Source organism: Acipenser ruthenus, chromosome 5 (genome assembly GCF_902713425.1).
Source record: "Acipenser ruthenus chromosome 5, fAciRut3.2 maternal haplotype, whole genome shotgun sequence".
NCBI classification, from domain to species: Eukaryota; Metazoa; Chordata; class Actinopteri; order Acipenseriformes; family Acipenseridae; genus Acipenser; species Acipenser ruthenus.
In genome coordinates, this window is record NC_081193.1 from 82569733 (window position 1) to 82593739 (window position 24007).

The 24007-nt window shown below is 34.6% G+C and overlaps 1 protein-coding gene across 1 annotated transcript; it reads left to right on the forward strand.

The window, feature by feature from the left end:
- Positions 1–2248: 2248 nt before the first annotated feature.
- Positions 2249–18977, forward strand: sim1a (SIM bHLH transcription factor 1a). The gene is made up of 12 exons (XM_034003247.3): positions 2249–2463; positions 3019–3638; positions 9024–9106; positions 9806–9895; positions 10192–10300; positions 10409–10494; positions 10773–10972; positions 11090–11196; positions 13304–13451; positions 16190–16355; positions 17118–17535; positions 17926–18977. The coding sequence occupies exons 2-12, from the start codon at positions 3464–3466 to the stop codon at positions 18648–18650; spliced, it is 2307 nt and encodes a 768-aa protein (XP_033859138.1). The 5' UTR covers positions 2249–2463; positions 3019–3463; the 3' UTR covers positions 18651–18977.
- The last annotated feature ends 5030 nt before the right edge of the window (positions 18978–24007 follow it).

The following is a 24007-nucleotide window of genomic DNA, read 5'->3' on the forward strand; positions in this document are numbered from 1 at the left end:
ATAATAAGCTGGAGCCGGTTTATATTGCAAAATCGTAAGTTGAAATATGGTAGGTCTTGCGACCAGCTATCACCTGCTATTTCGATCAGTTATCACTTGTTTCTATATCCCAGTCTAATCGTAGTTGGTGTCGCGTTTCAGTACGACAGAGGCTAGCAAACTGTACCCGCATGTCTGAAAATACATGAACCACGCAACATGAGGAATGCATTTTAATGGTCTTGGAAATAACATTTGCGCAATCATTAGTCATATACGAGCCAGAAACTATATAGGGTTAAGTGACTTAACACCCCGTTTTTTATTTATGCTGTACATGTAATTTTATATTCCCATGTAATGTACACGTTTGGTCAACGCACCGTTGTGTTACATAGACGAATACAGTTATTTAATAAGTCTAATTTAATATTTAATTAAATAATTATTAAATATGTTAGTACACGCGACAAATTAAAAAAAATGAGCCTAAATATTAAGGGAAAGTGTGGGTTGTGTCAGAAAACAAAAATCAGTTTTATACCATTATACCAGCAGAGCTAGTTTACAGACAGACAGAATACTGCGAGAGGTACAAATCAATAAGGAATGTTATTTTGAAATTAACAACAGTGTAGCGTTTTTCTCAAAGAGCATGAAAAGGACTGAACATTGCAATAAAATAAATGATGCTAGCGTACCATAACATTATTATTATTATTATTATTACTACTACTAGTAGTAGTAGTAGTAGTAGTAGTAGTAGTAGTAGTGTTCTTTATGTATTTATTTGTTTATTTATTTCTTAGCAGACGCCCCTACCCAGGGCGACTTACAATTGTTACAAAATATCACAGTACAAAGTATCACATTACAAAATATCACATTGTAAAATATCATGTTACAGAATATCACATTACACAGTATCATATTAAAGACAAGAGCAGTTATAAAGTACAATAAAATCAGCAAAAAAGAACAAAATCAAATGAGCAAAATAAAGAATATAGTAAATAATTACATTTAAGAGCGAATTCGACTAAGAGCAGTTCATTTATAGTAAAGTTGCTTGCTTATACGAGTAAAGTCCAGTAAGCGCCAAAAAAAAAAAAAAAAAAAAAAAGTGGACACGTTATTAGGTTATTATAGCAGCTTGACGGGTGGAGACGTGGGTGCGAAAAACCAGACGGAGCCCCCCTCACCCTGGTACACTCGCAGAAGAACACAGGGTCACACATTCTCCGTTCAAGCAGTTCACTATCATTTCTGATCACAAATCAAAATACTGCGCACACATCTTCCGATGCCCTCCGTCGCTGTAATTGTCTTAAATACAGAGCATAAATGAGAGCAGCCATGTTTCTCGAAGTTCAATGAGGCATCATGACTGGTCTTGTGCTGTCGTATTTATACGCCTGCAGGTAAATTGGTTTCGGTGGAATACTAGACGATCAAGTAGTGTGAACAACGCAATACACTGTACGCTATTTCTATCGTATATTCCGCTCCCGGCGTCATGATACGACATCGTACTGGTATATAGAAACTAGGAATTCATTAACTTTTTTTCAGAATCCCTCTTTAAAAATAGATTCACAAAAGTGAATAGATTATAGAATTACATACCGTTTAGAATTATTATTATTATTATTATTATTATTATTATTATTATTATTATTATTATTATTATTTATTGCAATACTGACCGACAGTTTGGTTGTACAATCAGCTTGTATTACAACAATCGGTCATAAATAAAAACAAAATCTTTTTTTTTTTTTTTTTATTATCAGTGGTGGATTGCAAAGGCTAACTCTGATTAGTTGGGATTAAAGCGGCGATTGCATGCAATAGTATTTGCTGGTTGATAATGGGTGCTAAAAACATCTGCAAGTCGTTCAGTGTTTCGCAATTTTACAAGACTTACCTTTGCTACTGTCTTATTGCAAAATTGACAGACAGGCAGTGAGACCAGTGCTTTAAATAGGTTTTAACAAACAGGCTGGATGTTGCATTTACTGTGATTGTTGTGAAAATATGCCTTACACGTAGCACACACAAGCCAGCAACAGCGTGCCTCTATTTCTCTTGGAGTTGAATTCTATTGAGGTCAGAGGTTAGGCTGTCAAACGAATCGCGGTTTCACTTCCAGCGTGCGTGCAGCTTTTAAATAGAATCGCCCCCAGCCTAACTGTCCAATAGGAGTCAGGGAAACTCTGACAAAACAGTTGAAATGGGCTGGACTAAGGTAGACAGAAAGACTGAGAGTTGGAAGGAGAGGAGGGTGGAAACTAGTTTAGACACTCATATCCCAAAATTAGAGCTGTGTATTCAAAAACAGCTCCTCGTGGTCTCCCAGGTGGGAAGAATGTTGAGAAGAGTTCAAATTAAACAAGTGTGAGAAGTGAAGGGCGCCCAAATGAAGTTCAAATGGGCCTCAGCTGAGTGACATGAAAGTTATGTTTTTTCCTACACTGCAGTGAGGTGAGTTATAATTAGATACGAACTTTCTTTTACAAAAGTAAAAATATAGGTCTGCTTATGTATAGCTAAAGAAATAATTAAACAAACCTGTAAGACAGCCAAGCATCTACGTTTTGTGTGTCTTAAATTCAAAATAGGGTGTGTGTGTGTGTGTATATATATATATATATATATATATATATATATATATATATATATATATATATATATACACCTGTGTGCGTGTCACTGATGTATTAACTGTAAAATAAAATTTAAAATGAAACATGTATATTTAGGCCATGTAGCATATGCGTTTATATTATCCAAATGATGTGATCCAAATAAAATCGTATACATGATATCAATATAAGTGTACAGATAAACCGATATGCAGAATCTCTGTAGTAAAATTGAGACATGTTTGCATAGTTTGTTTTATTTATATGTAATTTTAAGTTTACTGGAAGGCTGTCTTATTAAATGGCTGGTGTTTCTGATATATATTTTCCTTCGCTTTCTTTCCAAGTGGAACATTTATTTTTCATTATTATTATTATTTGTTTCCCTGTGCAGTAATGTATCGGATAGCCAACTGGAACGGTGCTGTGTCGGAGCTTCAAGATACTCTGATTTGAAAAAAAATGGATAATGGGTGCTGTCACACAAAAATCAGCTGCTCCCCAGCCTAGGTGTGAAAACACAGCAACAAGTCTCAAGTTCTGTTGCTCGCTATCCTCGAAATGACTTCGGCTCCGAACGGATTCTGACTGTTGGATTCTGTTCAGGTTATCGCTTGCTACAAACAAACTATCCCGAGGCTGACAACAGATCACAATACGCGTTTTTAAGAGATTTACTCATGGTTGCAAGCACTTTGTATTATTAAAAGCAACAGGAGCTCTGTATCGGCATGGTATATGTAAAAATGAGATAAAGCCTTTAATTCAAGTTTTGATCATCTTCTGTTGGTGGATGTGGTGATTTTATTATAGAAGGAGAAGGTTAAAAACGAATCATAATGAAGGAAAAATCCAAAAATGCTGCTCGAACAAGACGCGAGAAAGAAAATAGCGAGTTCTATGAACTGGCTAAACTACTGCCTTTGCCCTCTGCCATCACCTCACAACTGGACAAAGCGTCTATCATAAGGCTAACAACCAGCTACTTGAAAATGAGAATTGTATTTCCAGAAGGTAAGTCTTGACAGTGATTTTTAACCTATAATATTTATTATGATCACATAATCAGTTTAACTTTAAAGAGTATGGCTTATTTTTCTTGATTCAATTTAATAAGTAAACACACACTAATTATGCTCTGGAAAACTTTAATATTGTTGTGGTAATAATAATGATTAAAATAAGAACATGAAATAAATAGATAAAAGAGCCAAGAGATATACTGTAGTACTACTATAATCAATCGTCGTTATAATCAACACGTTGTTAATTACATTATTGTAATCTTAAATAATGTGTAATGAATATTGATAATTGTGGTAGTCTAACAAAATTAAAATTAGCACACACACACACACACACTCACAGACACACACTGTAAAAGCTCAGATCAAAAGGGAATTCCAAGGCTAATTATTATTATTATTATTATTATTATTATTATTATTATTATTATTATTATTATTATTATTATTATTATTAATAATAATAATAATAAACCTACATCAGAAGTGCCTTCATTTGTTACTGATTTGTTTATTTCGCTCATAATTGTCTTATAAAGATCGGTATCATATTAAAACAATCCGATTCGTGTTAATTATGTTAATGCACGCTTCAGGAAGAAAAAAAAAACTTGCAAACTCAAGCGACCATGTTGGTCCTAAAAGGATTATTAGCAATGATTTGCCACCTCTTCCAGTCTCAATGGGCTACTTTTCTGCGTGATTGCAGGCAAGCCTTGCCAATTATTGGTGCCTGTGTGGCTCGCTGTTTGATCAGAAGAAGCATATGGCGTTGCTTGTAGGACTGTGGGTAATCTTGGTCGGGAAAGAATAGCTGATCCAAGGCGTCAGTAAAAAAAAACAACCAGAATGCTTGAATGCACTCGGGGATTGCATGGCAAGTAGCACGAGAGCCACACACTGCAGTCCAAAGGCGACGGTAATTTATTCTGAAAGAAAGACTGTATGTACTTTTGAGAGCGGCCACCTCTTTCTTTATGAACTACAGACTAAGTCATACGGCCTATTAATTATTATTACTCACGCAATTAGCAGATGGATACATTTCTTTCCACATTCTTCACGCTATAAAAGATTAATCTAAGCATTTAACATACTACTACAATTACTTATAATAATAATAATAATAATAATAATAATAATAATAATAATAATAATAATAATAATAATAATAACCAATGGCAAATCATTTTATCTGTACTTTGAACAGATAGGATACTGACATAGAGCTTGACTAACACGATTCTACATTTTAAATAAGATAATAAAGATATTGGCTGTAGAATGGACGATGCATTTTTCGAAATTATTGTCCCTGGGCACGAATTATGTATTTTTTCTTGCTTTATCAAAAATGAAAACCACACAGATTATACGCTAGCTTTTCCGCGTGGTCCGCTGATTTCACGTCGTTTCCCTGTCTAAGCTGAAGTGATTGCGCATTAGGGTTCACTGTTTATTTCCTTCCACACGTTTTGTTGTCTTTCTCATTTGCCCTCCAAGCACCAGTCTCGCTTTCCAGCATGCCAGTGTGTTTAAACATAATCCCATCAACTGGGTTTAATAGTGTTGCACTCTACATATACTAACATAGAAAAAAAAACAATTAAGATGTGTTTGATAAGTTTTCGTCTAATTTATAATTTTTTTTTTTTGGGGGGGGGGGGGGGGGGGGGGGGCACGACATATAGGCCACTGTGTCTGCGTTTATAAAACATCTCCACGGTGTTGTTTCTTTAGCATGTATTTTCCATGGTAGAAGTCAGGCAGACGAACAAACAGATTGACATCTTTCTGCTGAGAACCTCACCGCTGACAATTTCATATTACTGCTGCTTGTGATCTTTGCCTGCCTTGCCATGTAGGACGCTCTAAAACGAGATGTCCCCGTTTACATAATAATAATAATAATAATAATAATAATAATAATAATAATAATAATAATAATAATAATAATAATAATAATTTATAATAATAATAATAATAATAATAATAATAATAATAATAATAATAATAATTCAATTGGAAACGGACGCTATCGGGAAATGCTGTGCAGAAAATGTGATACAAGGCCCACTGGAAGACTATTTTATGATCCCTATACAGCCGATGAACATGTGTGTTGAGCATTCAATCATTTAGGTTGCTTTCTCCATTCCCTTTCAGATATTGTCAACAGGGCGTGTGGAACATAAAGCACAAGAACGTGTGAGAATTTGAAATATTGAGGATATTCTCTGTGGATTTTTTTATTTGATAGGTTATTGAGGTGGTGGCATTTTTATGTATGCGCTTAATTTATAGTAGGTTATATGGGGTTTTAAATAGCGAGGTCATTTGAAAACTGAGAATTTTTAATGTCTTTTGTTACTACGACAGGCCCATTCGTGAGAATTTATGCCGACATATGCAAATATTTGCCAAAAAAAGGGTGTCATTTTGGTACCAAAAATGCTGCCATGTCCCAAAACTCGATTTTATTTTAATCTGGCAATTGTAATCAGAGGTAAATACACATTACAACAGCCGTTAAGAGCCACAGAAAAAATAACATATTGTAAAAATGTGTTGCTGTATGTTGAAATTTAAATTCCATATTTTGTTCTTCCTTGTGGTGTTTTAAATCCTGTATGCATTTGGAAATAATGTTAGATAAAAATGTTTCAATATATTGTGAGTTGAATTAATTGAATGGGGCTGTGAGAGTTGTTTTTAACATTTCATAACCGTCATCCACGTCACAAAATGAGTCTACATCCCCACACTATCCTTAAAATATCCTCTACTGTTTATACAAAAGAATAATAATAATAATAATAATAATAATAATAATAATAATAATAATAATAATAATAATAATAATACCATTTGAGATTAATAACATCATCGCCTTTACATATTTATTATAATGTATCTCATCTTGTTTATAAGAGCACGTTAGTCGGGTGATTAAAGATATCTTAGCACGTTTTTAGTGTTGTTGTAGGCAGATTTATTGAGTGTAAACTAAAGTCTTTCGATTGGAAATTAAGTAAAATGACATATTCCTGGGCGCTTTACAGCCCTTTATGAATATAATTGTAAAATGAACCGGCTGCCGATGAATGACAGTATTGTAATAATAATAATAATAATAATAATAATAATAATAATAATAATAATAATAATAATAATAATAATAATAATAATCAATAGGCTACTGAATAAAAATAATCATACTTTCAATTGGTAAAGTTTTATGAATTAGGTTTGTGATAGTTATCTTTTTTTGGATAAGATGCTTAACATTTGATTAATTTACAAATCCAGTGAGATTGACACATGTGTTTGGGTTTGAAGATCTGCTTATTATTTATTAATAGAATATGTGTGTGTTTATTAAATGTCACCCCCCTACATAACGCGTGTTTACATGCTAATGCTGTTCTTCCATGATAACGTGTTTTAATTTTTTTTTTTTTTAAGAACGGCTTTCAGCGTCTAAAGGTTCATTTTAAATAACTTGGAACCTTTCTAACTATATTAAGATTTACCATTGTCGTTTCCCTCCCATTATTGCACTGGAATAACTCTTTGCCTCAGAAAGATGCAGTTATTATTTTACTTACATAAGCTGCTTGTTTGAAAGCCCCTTACTCTGTTCAGACCTCTTGAAATTACGAGAGTGGCTTCAGATTGTGTCTCTATAATACTTTTGAAGGCAAAGTCTGTTTTGTGATTATTTTAAGCGGGTTGATGTGAAGAATCCATTGTTCTTCTGCGGTAGGTCAAGTGCAAAACCAAAGATCTTATAATCTTCGCTTTCATCCAGATTCTTATAAATAATAGGCCATGCAGCCCTTTTAATGTAGGATTTTCACACCTCAGCTACTAACGGTAAATTGCTGTTTATTATCCAAGACAAAACGTTTTTGGAGAATGTCATTGAGCCTAAAACCCAATGAACTGTTTGTCAAAAGTGGTAACGGGTATGCCCATAAACATCAAAGGCAATTTCAATAATATCTGTTTATCAACATTTTTGACAGCATGCAGATATACAAAAAACATATTTTTGGTTTAAGAATATGGTTCATCGCTGGTGCTAATTACCATTAGAACCTAGCCCGTCCTATACAAAGCACAATTCACCGTGAATGCATACAATGACAAATCTTTTGACTGCAAGTCTTATTAAAATGTCTTAGTTCTAATGATTGTTTAATAGTTATAACGTATTTGTTTATTTATTTTGTAAAATAATCGTACATGTGTAAAACACTAAGAAATAAATACTGTTTTGTTACATTCGAATGAATTTTTTTTTTTTACTATATCCAACTAATTTAAAATAAAATACAATAACGACCTTGCAAAGAGAAGAAAAAAAATAATAAAATGTTTTATTATTATTATTATTATTATTATTATTATTATTATTATTATTATTATTATTATTATTATTATTATTATTATAAAATATAGAACCACATCATTACCTTCTGAACAATCCAGGAAGTATTTTCAAATAATATGTTCGGTCCTGTTTAGACTGAATAGGGTTATAATGAAATCCCTTCTAGAAGCTAAACTCCTCGATTAGATTCGAGTTTTGGAAATAATTTCTGTTGACTCCTGTTGTGTAAATATGAAGTGTGTATGCGGTTAATATTAAAACGCGGAACCGTGGTTTATTCTAATCCGTATCTAACAGTGTTTGTTTTTATATCATTTGCCTTTCAATTGGAAACGAATAGAAAAAACAACATTCACATCGTTTTGCCTTCTATCCTGGACAGCACGTTTGCCTCTTTTTTCAAAAGAATATTTCATTTGCGTTAAGATTTACTGGTAATGGTTTTTAACATGTCTTGTAAGGAATGGGATCATGTATTATAATAAACTTGGATACCAATATAAAAACATATCTCTAATTTAATGTACCTTCTTGAAACCATGTGCAGTGACAAAATGAAAAAAAAAACTTGAATGGGGAGGGGGGTTTGAAGGCTATTTTGTGAAATGAATATGCGTCATAAAAATATTTTTTGTTCACCAAAGTTCACTTTTTAACTGACACTTGGATTTAAGGATAAATATATTAATTAACATATGAACGGAAAAGCAAACAAGTTAAGTCTTAATAACAGGCCTAAACTAATTTGTATAGGATTTATAATGCGGTTCATGTAACAGGTACACGAATTGAACCGCAGTGAAATGCGTATTTACTTATCTTGCACTATATCTAAAATTGGTTTGGCCTGTTTGTTGATGATTTGCAGTTTTTTTTCTTTGTTTTTTTTTTTTTTAATTAAAATGATCAATTAAGATGATTCCGATGTACTAAGAATATATATAATCATTGTTTTCTGTTTTTTTTTTTGGTACACAGGACTCGGGGAAGCTTGGGGTCATCCTAGTCGAACCAGCTCTCTGGATAATGTAGGGCGAGAACTGGGATCTCATCTTCTGCAGGTAAATAACACTACTACTACTACGACTACTACTACTACTACTACTACTAATAATAATAATAATAATAATAATAATAATAATAATAATAATAATAATAATAATAATAATAAATGCAACGTTTTTATTTGCGAATTGTGTGTTGCTGTTTTACAATTTTTTTCTTTATCTCTTTGAAGGCGTGACTGACTGGTTTCTCACCATTATTGTAACAATAACTACTTTTTCACCAATATTTTTCTTTTTTTCACCCACACGGGATTGCTGTTTAAAATGTTGTTCATATTATTGATTTATTTTCAAACAAAAGCTTAAATCTTATTTTAGTAATAGGTGTACAATACGTGAATACAAATCTATCTGGAGTTTGTGAATTTCAAATATAGATCCATGAATACAGTCCGTTTGAATAATTTACATTAAGGACAGCCCCACAAATAGCATGCATTTCGTTATTTAAAATAGTCTCAGACCATCAAAACACCTGTGGGGAATTAATACGTTCTAAAAGCAGAGCCAATGCGACTGCGTGTGCGTGCTAACTAAACGGCTACATTATGTAGGCTACACGCCCTTCCTGCACTGTAGTTGTACCGAATACTTGAGTAAAACGAGTATTTTTAGATGCTGAGAAAATTGATTGAAAACAATCTATTGCTATAATACATTATTTATTTGTTGTTGTTTTTTTTTTTGTTCTAGACATTAGATGGATTCATTTTTGTTGTTGCTCCAGATGGGAAAATAATGTACATTTCTGAAACAGCATCGGTACATTTGGGTTTGTCACAGGTACGCACATGTCTATCTATCTATTCTAAACGCATGGTACAATTTAAATGATTTACTCTGGGCCCATACAGTTATCATCCATTGTTAAGGATATTATTTAGAAATGTGGCCTTGTACAATATGAAGAATTGTTGTTTTTTAAACAATACAAAATAGTTTTAAACACACCAATAAGTGCTACACAAGTTTAACGGTAAAGAACAAAATATGTTTAAATGTATATGTAACTAGCTACCCCATGCAGGACGTGTAAACGTCGTTGGTGTCGTGTGAATGACAAAAATTCCTTTCAACAGGTAGAACTGACCGGAAATAGCATTTACGAGTACATCCACCCAGCCGATCATGACGAAATGACTGCAGTGCTCACCGCCCATCAACCTTACCATTCACACTTTGTCCAAGGTAAATAACACGAATACTTCCATAAATAAATAAATGTCAACGATATATTGTACCTACGCCAACCCTTCATACCCTGTTTCTGCAACGTTGCCCCGTCTTTCTTTTCAGAATATGAAATAGAACGTTCTTTTTTCTTGAGAATGAAATGCGTGCTAGCAAAAAGAAACGCAGGCTTGACGTGTGGTGGATACAAGGTAGGTTTAAAGAAAATGTGTCATTAACTATTAAAATTAGACTTAGTCAAATAACCTTACAGTATGTAACCTACACATATTCAAAATGTACTATATGTAAACCCTGTAGACAATGATGATTACTGTTTTTCATATAAACTTACATATTTTAGACTGTAAAAATAGGCCTACTGTGTTTTTTTTGTTGTTGTTTTTATTATTGTTAAATAGCAATTCATATACATATTACCAATGTTGGTATTACATTTTGTTTTGTCTTTTAAATCCTCCCACTTCAGGTGATTCACTGCAGTGGATATCTGAAAATCCGCCAGTATAGTCTAGATATGTCCCCGTTCGATGGGTGTTACCAAAACGTGGGTTTGGTGGCAGTTGGGCATTCCCTGCCACCAAGTGCTGTGACAGAAATCAAACTGCACAGCAATATGTTTATGTTTCGAGCAAGTCTGGATATGAAACTGATATTTTTAGATTCTAGGTAGGTTTTTTTTTTCTTTCTTTCTTGACTTAGACAAATTGAATTGCTTTTAAAATTCTACATAGAATGTCTGAAGCAGCTAAAATAAACCCTCCCTTTTGTTCTTTGTTGTGGTAGAGTTGCTGAACTTACTGGTTATGAACCTCAGGATCTGATAGAGAAAACCTTGTACCACCATGTACATGGCTGTGATACTTTTCACTTACGATGTGCCCATCATTTGTGTAAGTGTTTTTCTTTTAATCTTTCAGTTCTGCAGTGGGTTAAGGAACTGTTTGATACAGTTGAAATAAAACCATGAAATCTAAAAACAAACAAACCTATCCTATTCAACATAACCCTTTGTTTAATGTTTTTTTTTTAAAGACTGCTGTTTTTTTATGCCATTCTTATGCAGTATGATCATGGATGTGCACGACAAAATTACTCAAAAACATTGTAAATGCAACTGTAGAGGCATTTTAGTGTTTGGTGCACATGTCACATGTAATCAAGTCTCTCTATTGTATGAGAATGCAGGTGCCTCTGCAACAGTAAAAATGAAACAAAGTTATAACTGCTTTTGTGATGTTGGTTCTCCATTCACATTATACAGTGCCGACTTGTATCTTAATAGGGATATTGCTTAATGAGACCACAGTGCAGTGAATGATAGTGTGCCCAGATTTTATAAAGGACTGCCTACAATTCTAAATGCATTCCGGTTTATACAGTAGGGGTGTTTTGATTGCAGTCTGTAAAGCTATGAATATGTTGTATGAGAGATAAAGAGGGGGTAGGAGGTGGGCTGGGGTTAAGTACAAGTGATAAGTGGACTTAGAATGCAAAATGTACGCCATTCCCTAAAATGAAAAAAAAACATTCCTTTTACAAACAGTCGTATAAATAACCTTTGAGATTATTGTAAGCAATCCTTCATATTTATTCATCGATTTTTGCTAGTTCTGTACCATTGTTAGCAGTTTGTGTGCTGCAAACACTGGGAAACATGTATTGTGAATAGGGCCCTGAGCCATACACTTGGAGAAAAATGACTCTGTTTACTGCTAAAGACATTAATAAAAAATATAATAGAAAATAAACCTTTAACAGTGTTTTGACAACATGAAGATAATGTATTGTAGCATTATCGGTTGCTATCGACTAACCTATTATTTTATTATTATTATTTGTTTCTTTAGCAGACGCCTTTATCCAAGGCGACTTACAGAGACTAGGGTGTGTGAACTATGCATCAGATGCATTGTCACTTACAACTCCGTCTCACCCGAAAGACGGAGCACAAGGAGGTTAAGTGACTTGCTCAGGGTCACACAATGAGTCAGTGGCTGAGGTGGGATTTGAACCGGGGACCTCCTGGTTACAAGCCCATTTCTTTAACCACTGGACCACACAGCCTTCTAAAATAACCTAAAATAATCAAAACTTTGCAGACGCCAGGATTGTAGTGTATCACTGAGATCAGGTTTATTTCATCACGCTAACAGACTGAGGACTCTTGGCCAAGCCCACGGCAAAAGAAAATAACAAAAACCTATATTTAACCACTCGCTGTTTCCTATCATACAGCCACTGCCACTCTGCAACAAGACATATAGTGTTTTTACCCGTAAACTAGCACTCTGTTCGTTTATCTGGTTCATCACATCACAACACAGCTTCTCTTAGTACGACGTTTCTCCCACTAAACGTAGAGGACACTGAGGCGACTATTTCCATCCCCCGTGATCCCCTCCCCTCCATTCGCTGCACCCCTGCTGTTCCTGCGTCGGACTAACCTCCGACCCCAGGAACTACCACAATTCTTGAAGGGGGGGGGGGGGGGTCACAGGGAGCCTCAACTATTACAGCCACACTCGTTTCCCCATTTACCCCCAGACACACCGGCAGACGCACCTGACTATAATCCCCAAACGATCTCCCCCACCCCGCATACACACCTTTACAACCCCCCCTCCCCTATTCCCCTAACAGCGTGGGTGGTCTCACAATACACAAGAATGATAAACAAACAAACAGAAACACAACTGTTTACAGTCCCTTCAGAGGCTGCGATACAGCAGTCCAGAAGTTCCAAGCTCGTTATAGTATTATTAACATCTGCTTTTATTTAATTTTTATTGGCCCTAATGAAATTACTATATTATATATTTAAATATTTTAAATAATCAACATGAATGTTAATATTAAAGAATAATAGTGTTTTAATAAAGGATTCATAAGTAAAAAGAGGTGGATGATTAACATTTGTGTATGTAGGAGATGTGTATATATATATATATATTTATTAATTGAAAAATCTGAATTTACTTTTCTTTTTTTCTTACAAAGTACTGGTAAAAGGACAGGTCACAACCAAGTACTACCGATTCCTAGCCAAACAAGGAGGTTGGGTTTGGGTTCAGAGCTACGCTACAATAGTCCACAACAGCAGATCTTCCAGACCACACTGCATAGTCAGTGTCAACTACGTTCTTACGTGAGTAATTACAATATTTCAGGGATTTTTTTTCTATTATACACTGGTGTAACATGAATAAAAAAATGCTGAAATTGGTATTTGAAAGACAATTTCAAGCTCATACAGTCTAAAATAAATTAATACAAATTTGACCATACTCATCTAGATCTGCCATTACCTTCTTTCAAAAAGACTTGTTAAATAAAGAGGCTCAGGACAGGTTTGGGTAATTGTTCTCGTACCTGTGTGTGGTACAGGACAAGAAGAGTCAACTTCTGTGGCTTAATTGAGGAAATGCAGGTGCATATACCAGGTTTCCATTGTAAAAGTTTACCACTGAGAAAGCATAGCAATTTAATAAGGAATAGTGAAAGCGTTATAAAACATAGGTAAGCCAAGAGATTTATAGTAAATCCTATTAATAAACATAGCAAAACATTATAAACTATAGTAACTATAGAAAAATACTAAATTACTATGCAAATTTACCGTGGTCAAGTTTATTAAGGATTGTAGGATCTATTTCAAGAGAGCTTGGCTCTTTTGTACAGTATTTAAGATTGGGGGCCCTAAGCATGTGGTATGGGTTTGCTCCCAGCTCCCGTCATGCATTGGGTTGCCTCCTCTCAACCTGTATGGACTGCTTTTTTTCTGTTGTGGTGGATGGCTGTGAAATGGAACATACCTTATATCTATATGATGTTGAATTCAACTGACTCTTTCCAAGACTGAAGATATTGAGGAAGCTGAACAGTGCAGTTTTTTTTAAAGATATAAGACAAATGTAATTAAGCTATAGAAGACACATTTCAAGGAAATAACGTAAGTTGATTATGGTAGTCGGATCTTTGGCACAGTAAATGGAGTGTAATTAAGGGTGTGACGTAGACTAGAAACAGACATCTTTCTCTATTCATTTTCGGTGTTACTTTGGGATTGGGGGGCTGTGCTGTCATCTGTCTTTGCCCTTAGAAATTCCAGGGACACATATTCAAAACTCTTACTATTCTCTTCATTGAAACCAGTAAGGAGGCATTGGGTCATGTAGGTTTGAAGCTGTAAAGCATTTTCGGGTTATCTGTATTCAACTAAAACCCCATAAATACTGCTTTATGTATTGAAATAAAATCTAAATTAGAAACAGAGAAATTGCAGTGATTACAACTAGAAGTCGAGGGGCAGGTGTGTTTTCTTTAATCTATTGGTAAGTAATACATAGTGAGTTTACAATGTATAGATTTCGAAGTCAAAAAGTCAATAAAATGTGTTTACAATGTGTACTTATCAATCCATAAAGATAGGGAAGAACACTCCTTGAAATATTATAGTCTCTCTTGTTTTCCCAAGGTCCTGTGGTATTCAGAAGTTTTCAATCCCCATTTATTATTATTATTTGTTTTCAACTGGGGAAAACATTTTGATAAATTAACAATAAATAAATAAATAAATACAATGACATTTATCTGATTACAAGCTCAATTCATAAAGGTTTAACTGATGAACTATTTGATTTCATGAATAAAATACAGTTTGATATTCATGAAGCTGTTCTGCAGCATTGATAAAGAATGAGATCATCAGTGTCGGACCATTTCATGAATATGTAACAGTACCGTATCCATTAAATTAAACTTACGACTAAATAAATGTCTCTATAAAAAAGCAACCTCCCTGTTCTAATAGCACAGTCGATATTTACCAGGAATGCATATTCAATTTTCTGAGAACTTTATTGTCACTTGTTTACCTGCTGTTCTCCTAAACCTTTTTCTATCAATCATTGCACTGTTGCACACACAACAACACTGATTTCATGTATATAATCAGTCAAGCACATTTAATCCTGTTATATAATTTAAATGTAGTTAAGCAGTTTAAATAATGGTGTTTTATATATGTTTAGTCAAGCATTAATGTAATTAGAGCTTAGAAGATTAGACCTAAATTAATTCAAATAATGGGCATGTCTCTGAAATAAGATATGCTGCCAGAATACATGCCATGTTTGTACAGTAACTAAGAAAACCATGAATGATTAACTATGAAATAGAGATGCTGCATTGCATTCCACAATGTATATGAACTGGGGCACAGGGACAATTAGGGGTATTTCATTGGTTGGTTCTTGGAAAATCAGGGTGCAGAAATCTCGTAACAGATTATTATTAAGTACACAAATTAAGTTTTAATTAGATAAATATTCCAGTTATTTAGGCCTATATATATATGAACATAATTTAGATCTTTTGTAGTTTTTTTGATTAAAAGGATATCGTAAAATTCAAATTTGTCAGTTTTTCGTTATAGAGGGAAAACTACAAAGCGGTATGTAATTAAATTTGTTAACGTAACATTATTCAGCAGGTTTCATTCAACTTTATGAAGCAAAAAATGTTAATTCTGTAGGGTAATGCAAAACTTTTGGCCATAGCTGAAATACATTTATATATATATATATATATATATATATATATATATATATATATATATATATATATATATATATATATATCTACACTGTAGTCTTTAATGTGGAATTTTAAAAAATCAGGCAAATTAAAGTGTGTTTTAAAAAAGAGACTTACAAAACAACTGCAGCATACATTATACACATTTTTTTTACCCATTGACAGAATTTAAATGTGTTTTGTGTTTTATAAAAACAAATTTAAAAAAGTAAATTGCATGCTCCTTAATGTTTTTTGTTGCTTTATAATCATTATTAATGTTCTTGCTGATCTGACACTACCACACAGGGATACAGAATATAAAGGACTACAGCTGTCATTAGACCAAGTGCCATCAAACAAGCCATCATTTCCTTACGGCAACACGACACCAGCAATTGCTGAGAGCAGAAAAGGAAACGGGGGGCGCATCGCCCGCACCAAAACAAGAGCTCGAGTTTCTCCGTACGCACAGGTAACCAGCAGTGGTTTCATTCTGTGATTTTCTAAACAAATGAACCAAATGCACATTCAAGGTAATAGAGAAAGGGCTTGAAGATGGATTATTCTCTTACCCAGCTGTCATATTGTAGTTAGTTTGCTTCTTTTTCATTCAGACTCCCTGCTGACAACCATTTCAACTGGCCCTGGTATAGTCTCGCTTTTTGCTTCATCAGGCACTAATCTGATAATAAGTCTCACCTGTGCAACCTCCCCAGCTGGTACTTGCATTGTGATGGTTAATTGCTGCATTATAACAAGATGCATTGAGTCAGGTGTTTGTTTCTCTTTTTAATTATTGAGAGAAAAGAGAAATGCCTTAATTGTATTTTATGTATTTAGTATTGAATCTCAAAGAAGAGTCTTGAAAATCATTAATGTTTTTTTGTGTCAAGATATTACAATAAAATATGTACTGTGTGTGTCAATTGTTTACTGTCATAGCTAACATATTCTTACTTTGCATTAATATTAATAATTATAATTTTTAAAAATGAGCTATGAGAAGCAAATCTAATGCTAAGCCAGTACCACAATCACATTTTATTATGTATTTACATAAACACAATGTTTACTTAAGTATTTAACCAAAAAAATACATGTTAAAGGAGCATTCTTTGAGATTCAGTACCACATAAATCTATTCAGATGGTGACATTTCAAAAAAACAATAATGCCAGACACCTGTGAGGGGTTTATTCATTTATAAATATTGTCTTCTTTGAAAACCTTGCAGTATTCTGGATTTCACACGGAACGCTCAGAATCTGACCATGACAGCCAATGGGGTGGGAGTCCACTGACAGACTCTGCCTCCCCACAACTGCTGGATCATGGAGAAGGGCCACACTCCCAGCACCCTGACGTCTCCTGTGCCTACAGGCAGTACTCGGACCGCAGCTCTTTTTGCTACGGGTTTGCTTTGGACAAGGCTGCCAGGCTGACTGAAGAAAGAAACTCCCACTACCACACACAGGCCTGTGAAGGGGGAAGGTGTGAAGCTGGTAGATACTTTCTAGGCACCCCACAGCCCGGAAGAGATAGTTGGTGGAGTTCCCCCCGGACTGCATTGCCTGTGCCTAAATTGTCACCAGAAAACAGAGAAGGATATGAGAACAATATGCCACACATTGCTTCAATTCACAGCATTCCTGGTAAGCTAATAGGATGATAGGAGATTATATTAATCAAAGTGAGTAATAATGTCATGTCTGCTGAACAAAAATGACAAAGTAATAGGCCATGCCTTTGATGGATATTAAAACATTTATTTTAATATCTGAAATGTATTTTAAGTGCTTCACCCACATCCAGCTCTAACAATGGATAAATATAAAGTAAACACCAAAAAAAAAAAAAAGTTTAAAGAATTGTGTCTTATAATTAGAAATTCATTAAAATTAATATAATAATTTGATGTTGTGTTTGTAAAACATATTAATGGTATAAGAAAGTTCCCAGAACAATTTATTTATTTATTTATTTATTTAATAAGGGGAACCATGACGTTATACTCTTAATGTAAGCCTCTGTATTGACTCTAGGGAGAGGCCACTGGGATGAAGACAGTGCTGTCAGCTCTCCGGATCCTGGTTCTGCCAGCGACTCTGGAGACAGATACCGCAGTGACCAGTACCAGAGCAGCCCTCATGAGCCCAGCAAGATTGAAACGTTGATAAGAGCCACACAGCAAATGATTAAAGAGGAAGAAAACAGGTTGCAGCTTCAGAAGGTCACTCAGGATCACTTGGCATCAGTCAATGGGGTGGCAAAGAGCCACTCCTCTTGTTATGCCATTAACTACCCACAGACTCAGCTACAAGGGGTTGTGTGCCGTGGGCCAGGGGTCACCAGCTCTGTCTTGTGTGACCACCTCCAACACAGGGACGGGCCCCAGGAAAACAAGCATGACAACAGCCCAACGTCACTGTCACGAATAAGTAGCCCGATTTCAGACAGAATTTCCAAATCTGGCTTATCATTAGCCAAAGACTACTTGCAGACAGACCTGTCTCCTCATCAAACACCTGGAAACCACTGTGCATCCTCCCCCACTAACTACGCCTCTCACCATCGTCAGTACATAGACAAACATACTTACTCCCTGACTGGTTATGCATTTGAGCACCTGTACGACAGCGAGACCCTCAGAAACTATTCTCTAGGCTGCAGCGGCTCCCACTACGACATGACTTCACATTTACGAGTGCAGCAGGATCAGGCACAAGGACACAAAGGGACCTCTGTCATAATCACAAATGGAAGCTAACATTTGTAAAGAGCATGGTGCAAAAAGCTGTTTTTTTTTAAAGCACTCCTTTCCTTGGTTCCAGGATTTTATAAGTGCAATGCAAAAGAAGTAACAGGCTAACAGTATTGCAAAGTGTACAGCAGGAAAGCAGACAGATTTAAATGCACTATAAAGTATTATGGGTTTCTTTAAGGTCTTGTTAACCTTCAGTAAATATTAAGGTGCAGCCACGTTAAACATAAACCAGGGTATGTGCCCTTTTATTCTTCTCTGCATTTGTGCACATTACGTGAATCATTTGCATAAATTGTGAAAATGTGAAGAATTTATGGGAACAAAGATTAGGGAAGGATAAGTATATATATATATATATATATATATATATATATATATATATATATATATATATATATATAAGAGCTTTGTTTAAAAAAACTGGAATACAGTCCAGAATCTCTTAGTGCAATCAGACCAAAAACTTTTTTTGTTTTTTCTAACTACCTAGGTAATTTTGTTGTTGTTCAAGACAACAAAGAATATGCAACTAATCTGAATGTGGCTAAACATGGGGATGAATACAAATGTTAAAATGTGAAGTTATTATTTTAGGTGTATGATTCATTCGGTAGGAAACATGAAAGGCATTGTGCAAACCTATATTGTTACATTTTTTTTCTTTTTTTTTTTTCTTCTTTCTAAACACAACACTACATGTGCAAATAAAGCAAATGACAAGCTTCTGCCAGGTTCCTACATGCAAAATAAAAATAAAATGAAATGCAAAGTGTTTCTGGTGCAAGCTTTTTATGTCTTGATCTCCATATTATATTGACAAGATCAACTGTTTTTTTTTTTTTTTTTGGTTTTTATTTTGGTTTTAAGTACCATACTAAAACAAGCAAATAAGGAGACGTATCTCATGGAACCATATATTAGCTGTCTGCACACTGAAAAGCCAGGGAATCATGCTCTATATCTTGCCAGCTATGGCCAAAAGTTTTGCATCACTTAGAATTGTAGGATTGAGGCATAATTAAAAAAAAAAAAAAAAAAAACTATATGAACCTAATTTAGATCTTTTATTTAACATCATGTAATCAAAGGAACTACAAAATTATATCGTAAAGGGAGGCTGTGTGGTCCAGTGGTTAAAGAAATGGGCTTGTAACCAGGAGGTTCTTGGAGGTCCTTGGTTCAAATCCTACCTCAGTCACTGACTCATTGTGTGACCCTGAGAAAGTCACTTAACCTCCTTGTGCTTCGTCTTTCGGGTGAGACGTAGTTGTAAGTGACTCTGCAGCTGATGCATAGTTCACACACCCTAGTCTCTGTACGTTGCCTTGGATAAAGGTGTCTGCTAAATAAATAAAAATCTACCAGAAACCATAATAGTAGTACAATATTTCATGATAGATTTCAAAATGTCAATTTTTGTCAGTTTTTCATTAAGTATATGGAAATCTACAAAGCGGGAGGTATTTCAATATGTTAACGTAACATTATTCAGTAGGTTTCATTCAACTTATTGAAGCAAAATTAGTTAATTCTATAGGATAATGCAAAACTTTTGCCCATAGCTGTAGGCAGTAGTAGCCTTATAGTAAATATAAATGTAGATAGAATTTGTAAAACGTTTTTCCAGTCACCCCCTCCAACCCCCATGTATGTAATGTAGAAGACTGTTTGGGTTAGCTACTTAGTTCCTAAGAACTTGTAAAGTGTTTCTCCACTAGATTTATTTATGATGTAAATACGCTCTCTGAAAGGCATTTGAAGTACAGCTGCATAAATGTATTTATTATGTGAACGAGAATTTTTTTTTTTTTGGTTTTGAAATATAGTTGCAATCAAACAAACTTCTGGCTGCATGTGTCTTATTAAAAGGGGATAATGTCAAGATGGAACCTTTTGTCCAGTAATGTTACAGGTACTTGACAGAGTCACAGCAACATTTTATATATATATATAGAGAGAGAGAGAGAGAGAGAGAGTAAATATGGACTGGAGAAGAGGGCTGTAGTGGAAAAGTATTGAACCGAGGGAAGACTATTGTTACAGACGGGGCTATAATTGCACCCTGGAGGTAACAATAGTCTTCCAGAGGGGCATTTAATTTTCCACTATTAGCTTGGTCTGCAGTACATATTTAATATATGAGTCGGTCAAAATAATAAGAGAGGCAAAGTTGGATGGTAAATATGACTTTATATACTCTGAAGTCATAAATATTTGCAATCCTTTTATTATACGTTTTTCATGTATGAAAAAAAAACATTTTTGGCACAAATATCTTAGTGCTGTACATATATTGAAGTAATACCAGTGCAACAGGTCGCCAACATTTCTGGAGCAAAATAGGTTTTATGGGTGTGATTCGGCAAATATCTTGGTGGCAAATATTTATGGCTTTACAGTATTTTGTTTAACAATAGCTGATACAGTGTAAGTAAATAACTAAACAACACAAATAAATAACAGAAAATGTTTTTGAAGTTAACATACCACAAGTTTTTTCTTTCTTTTAAGTTAGTTTTGTAAATCATTTTCTGCTAAGTCAGAGAATCACCTTTCAGCTTTTTTTTCATTTAGTTATTTTATCTTGTTGGAGTGAAGGTAGAGGGTGTTCCTTTGAAAAGGGGCGGGACTGACAGTGATGTGAACCAATCACATGACAGATGGAGACTATTGCCCGGTGGTGTAAGGATGTTAGGGCAATAGTTCAATCTATTTTTCCTGATATGATGAGGTTTTAACCAATCACAATCCTGAATTTACAACCTCTCTCTCTCTCTCTCTTTATGTGAAATAGGGTTGTAACACATCACAACTTTATCTGCTCCAATTGGTTCTACATTTTAAAAATAAAACAGCAAATGAAAAGTGCAGTATGATGAACAAAAAACATCATGTTGTGTTATACATGTAAACACTTTCTTTTTTTACAGAAAGGGAAGACTGTCAGTCATTTATTTCATAACCCGATGTTAAAATTGTATACTGTATTAATACTCTATTGATTTGCAAATAAACTTATCAGCCGTTGGGGCTAACTATTGTTTACCTTTTTTTTTTTTACATGGTCCAGTAGGGCATTTCTTTAACAATAAACTACACACTTTAATATACACCTATTATTTAAAATTGATGTTTAAAACAAGGTCTTGAATAACAAAACGTATCTGAGAGAGACAAAGGAAGAAAGAAAGAACAGTCTATTCAATTAATGTAAATGATGGTGGACCAGAAAACTCCCATTGTTTAAACCATTACTAGAAGGGGACTTGCTGTAAGCCATTTTATTAACAGTGTGTGAGTCTTTTTAGTGTATTTGACAGGTTTGGACAGACACGAACACCTTAATCTGGCCAGAGCTTTACATATCCCAGCATTCTAATACAAGACTTTAGTAAGTCGCTGCACATTTTATTCCTTCTGAAAAGAAAAAGAAAAAATCATGTTTGCAACTTCATGCATATTAAGCATGAAGCATATCATATATGAATATTATGTCTTCAAATAAAAGTGTTGATGGAAATCAATACTGCAACATCTTGAATTAGAAAGAACCATTTCAGGGATCAACAAGATCAATGAACAGAGGAGTCAGCTGACGTTATTTAGGGCATGCCACTGCCAACACAGAGGTGTTTATTGTTTGCTTAAGTGATTTTTGTAGCAGCTCGGCATGAATTGGTCGATGCCTACAGCACTTCCATTGCAAGGACATTTTTAACACTCCGGTGTTTGGGAGCCTCATCTGCAGTTGTATTACTGCAGCATTAACAGAAAATGTACAATCACAATCGCCATCATTCTTAAGACAGAAAGGGTTAATTAGTGTATGTAAGATTTTGAGACTCAAATACACAGCTTGCTGATCACTAGATGTGTGAAATGCAGATGTTCTGCCGACAGTGTTGCTTGTCAGGATGTATGATTTCTTGCTGCTGCTGCCTCTATATTAAAACTAAAAATGTTTGGCACGAGGCCGGAGTCGCTCCAGGCATGAAGATACAAAGCAGGCAATTGCAAATACTAGGCTAGGAGCCCAACCCTATTATAATAATGGGCTCATACAATACACATTGCAGCCAAGTGCTGTTTGAAGCTTCGGCAGGATATGAGCACAATGTAAGACAAATGTTAAGCCACTGCAGACATTCTGATGTTATTGTTTCTCTCAGTGGAGGTCTGCTAGGAAAAGCAAAAAAAAAAAAAAAAGAGATAATGTATAACTTTAAGTGTATACCCGTGAGTCCAGCCATAATTGCTGCTGTTGAGATTTCTATTAAATAGAAGATATTAAACAGCTTCTTGATGAATGTATTTGAACTTAGTTCTCTTTTTAAGTCTTACAATTTGTATAGAACCTTTAAATATTCTTCATTGAATCAATTTGAGATTCACAATGTATTGTGTCTAAAATTATTTGTTTATTTAGTAGACGCCTTTATCCAAGGCAACTTACAGAGTCTAAAGTGTGTGAACTATGCATCAGCTGCAGAGTCACTTACAACAATGTTTCACCCGAACAATGGAGCACAAGGAGGTTATGTGACTTGCTCAAGGTCACACCATGAGTGAGCCAGGATTAGAACCAGGGACCTCCCGGTTACAAGCCCGTTTATTTAACCACTGGACCACACAGCCTCCTAATGCCCTAATTTATTCGTAAAACAGACAATTTGAGTGGAATTAGAGAGAGTTAATGTTGCAACTAGCACATTTACACCAAACAAACAAACAAATAAATAAATAAAAACATTCGGTAAATAATCAGGGAGTATAATTTATGAAAAAGTGCAATGCTAATTAAGTTGACGGTTTAGCAAGTCTAGGGTGTCAATGTAGACCTGTAAGTTTAGTTTTGGGAACTTGTACAAACAGTTTAGGCCTATATTATCTCTCATCTAGCCACATTATAATAATGTATCACATTGTTCACCCTATGGTTACTAGTAATCACATAGGAGAGATATTACTGGCTACTGTATGACATGAATTGTATATATTTTTAGGTCCCACAGAGCTTTTATTCAAATTCAAATTCCCATACATTCAGACACACACAAAAAATATAATCGCTTACACAATGTAGGATTGTGTTTGAAGCAAAACTGAAACTCATCATTCTTTACCACTGGGTTTAAAACATGCACATAGCTGCGCGATAATAACCAAAAAATAGATTTAAAACAATTTAAGCGATGGGTGTGTATGCTGGGTTCTTAAGCAAAGAGACACTCAAAAAAACATCAAACAAAAGTGGAGAATCAGAAAGGATTATCTTCAAGCTGTGCCGCTCTTTGTTGACGCCGACGGGGATTTTGGGTCAGATGCTGAGCGTTAAATTCACATGAAAACATTAAGCAAAT

What these genes read in the sequence shown, in the direction of transcription:
- sim1a (XM_034003247.3), top strand. Translation starts at nt 3,464, where the DNA reads ATGAAGGAAAAATCCAAAAATGCTGCTCGAACAAGACGCGAGAAAGAA. An exon ending in AGTGTCAACTACGTTCTTAC is followed by an intron (nt 13,452 to 16,189) that starts GTGAGTAATTAC and finishes ACTACCACACAG; the next exon opens with GGATACAGAATATAAAGGAC. An exon ending in TTCAATTCACAGCATTCCTG is followed by an intron (nt 17,536 to 17,925) that starts GTAAGCTAATAG and finishes TATTGACTCTAG; the next exon opens with GGAGAGGCCACTGGGATGAA.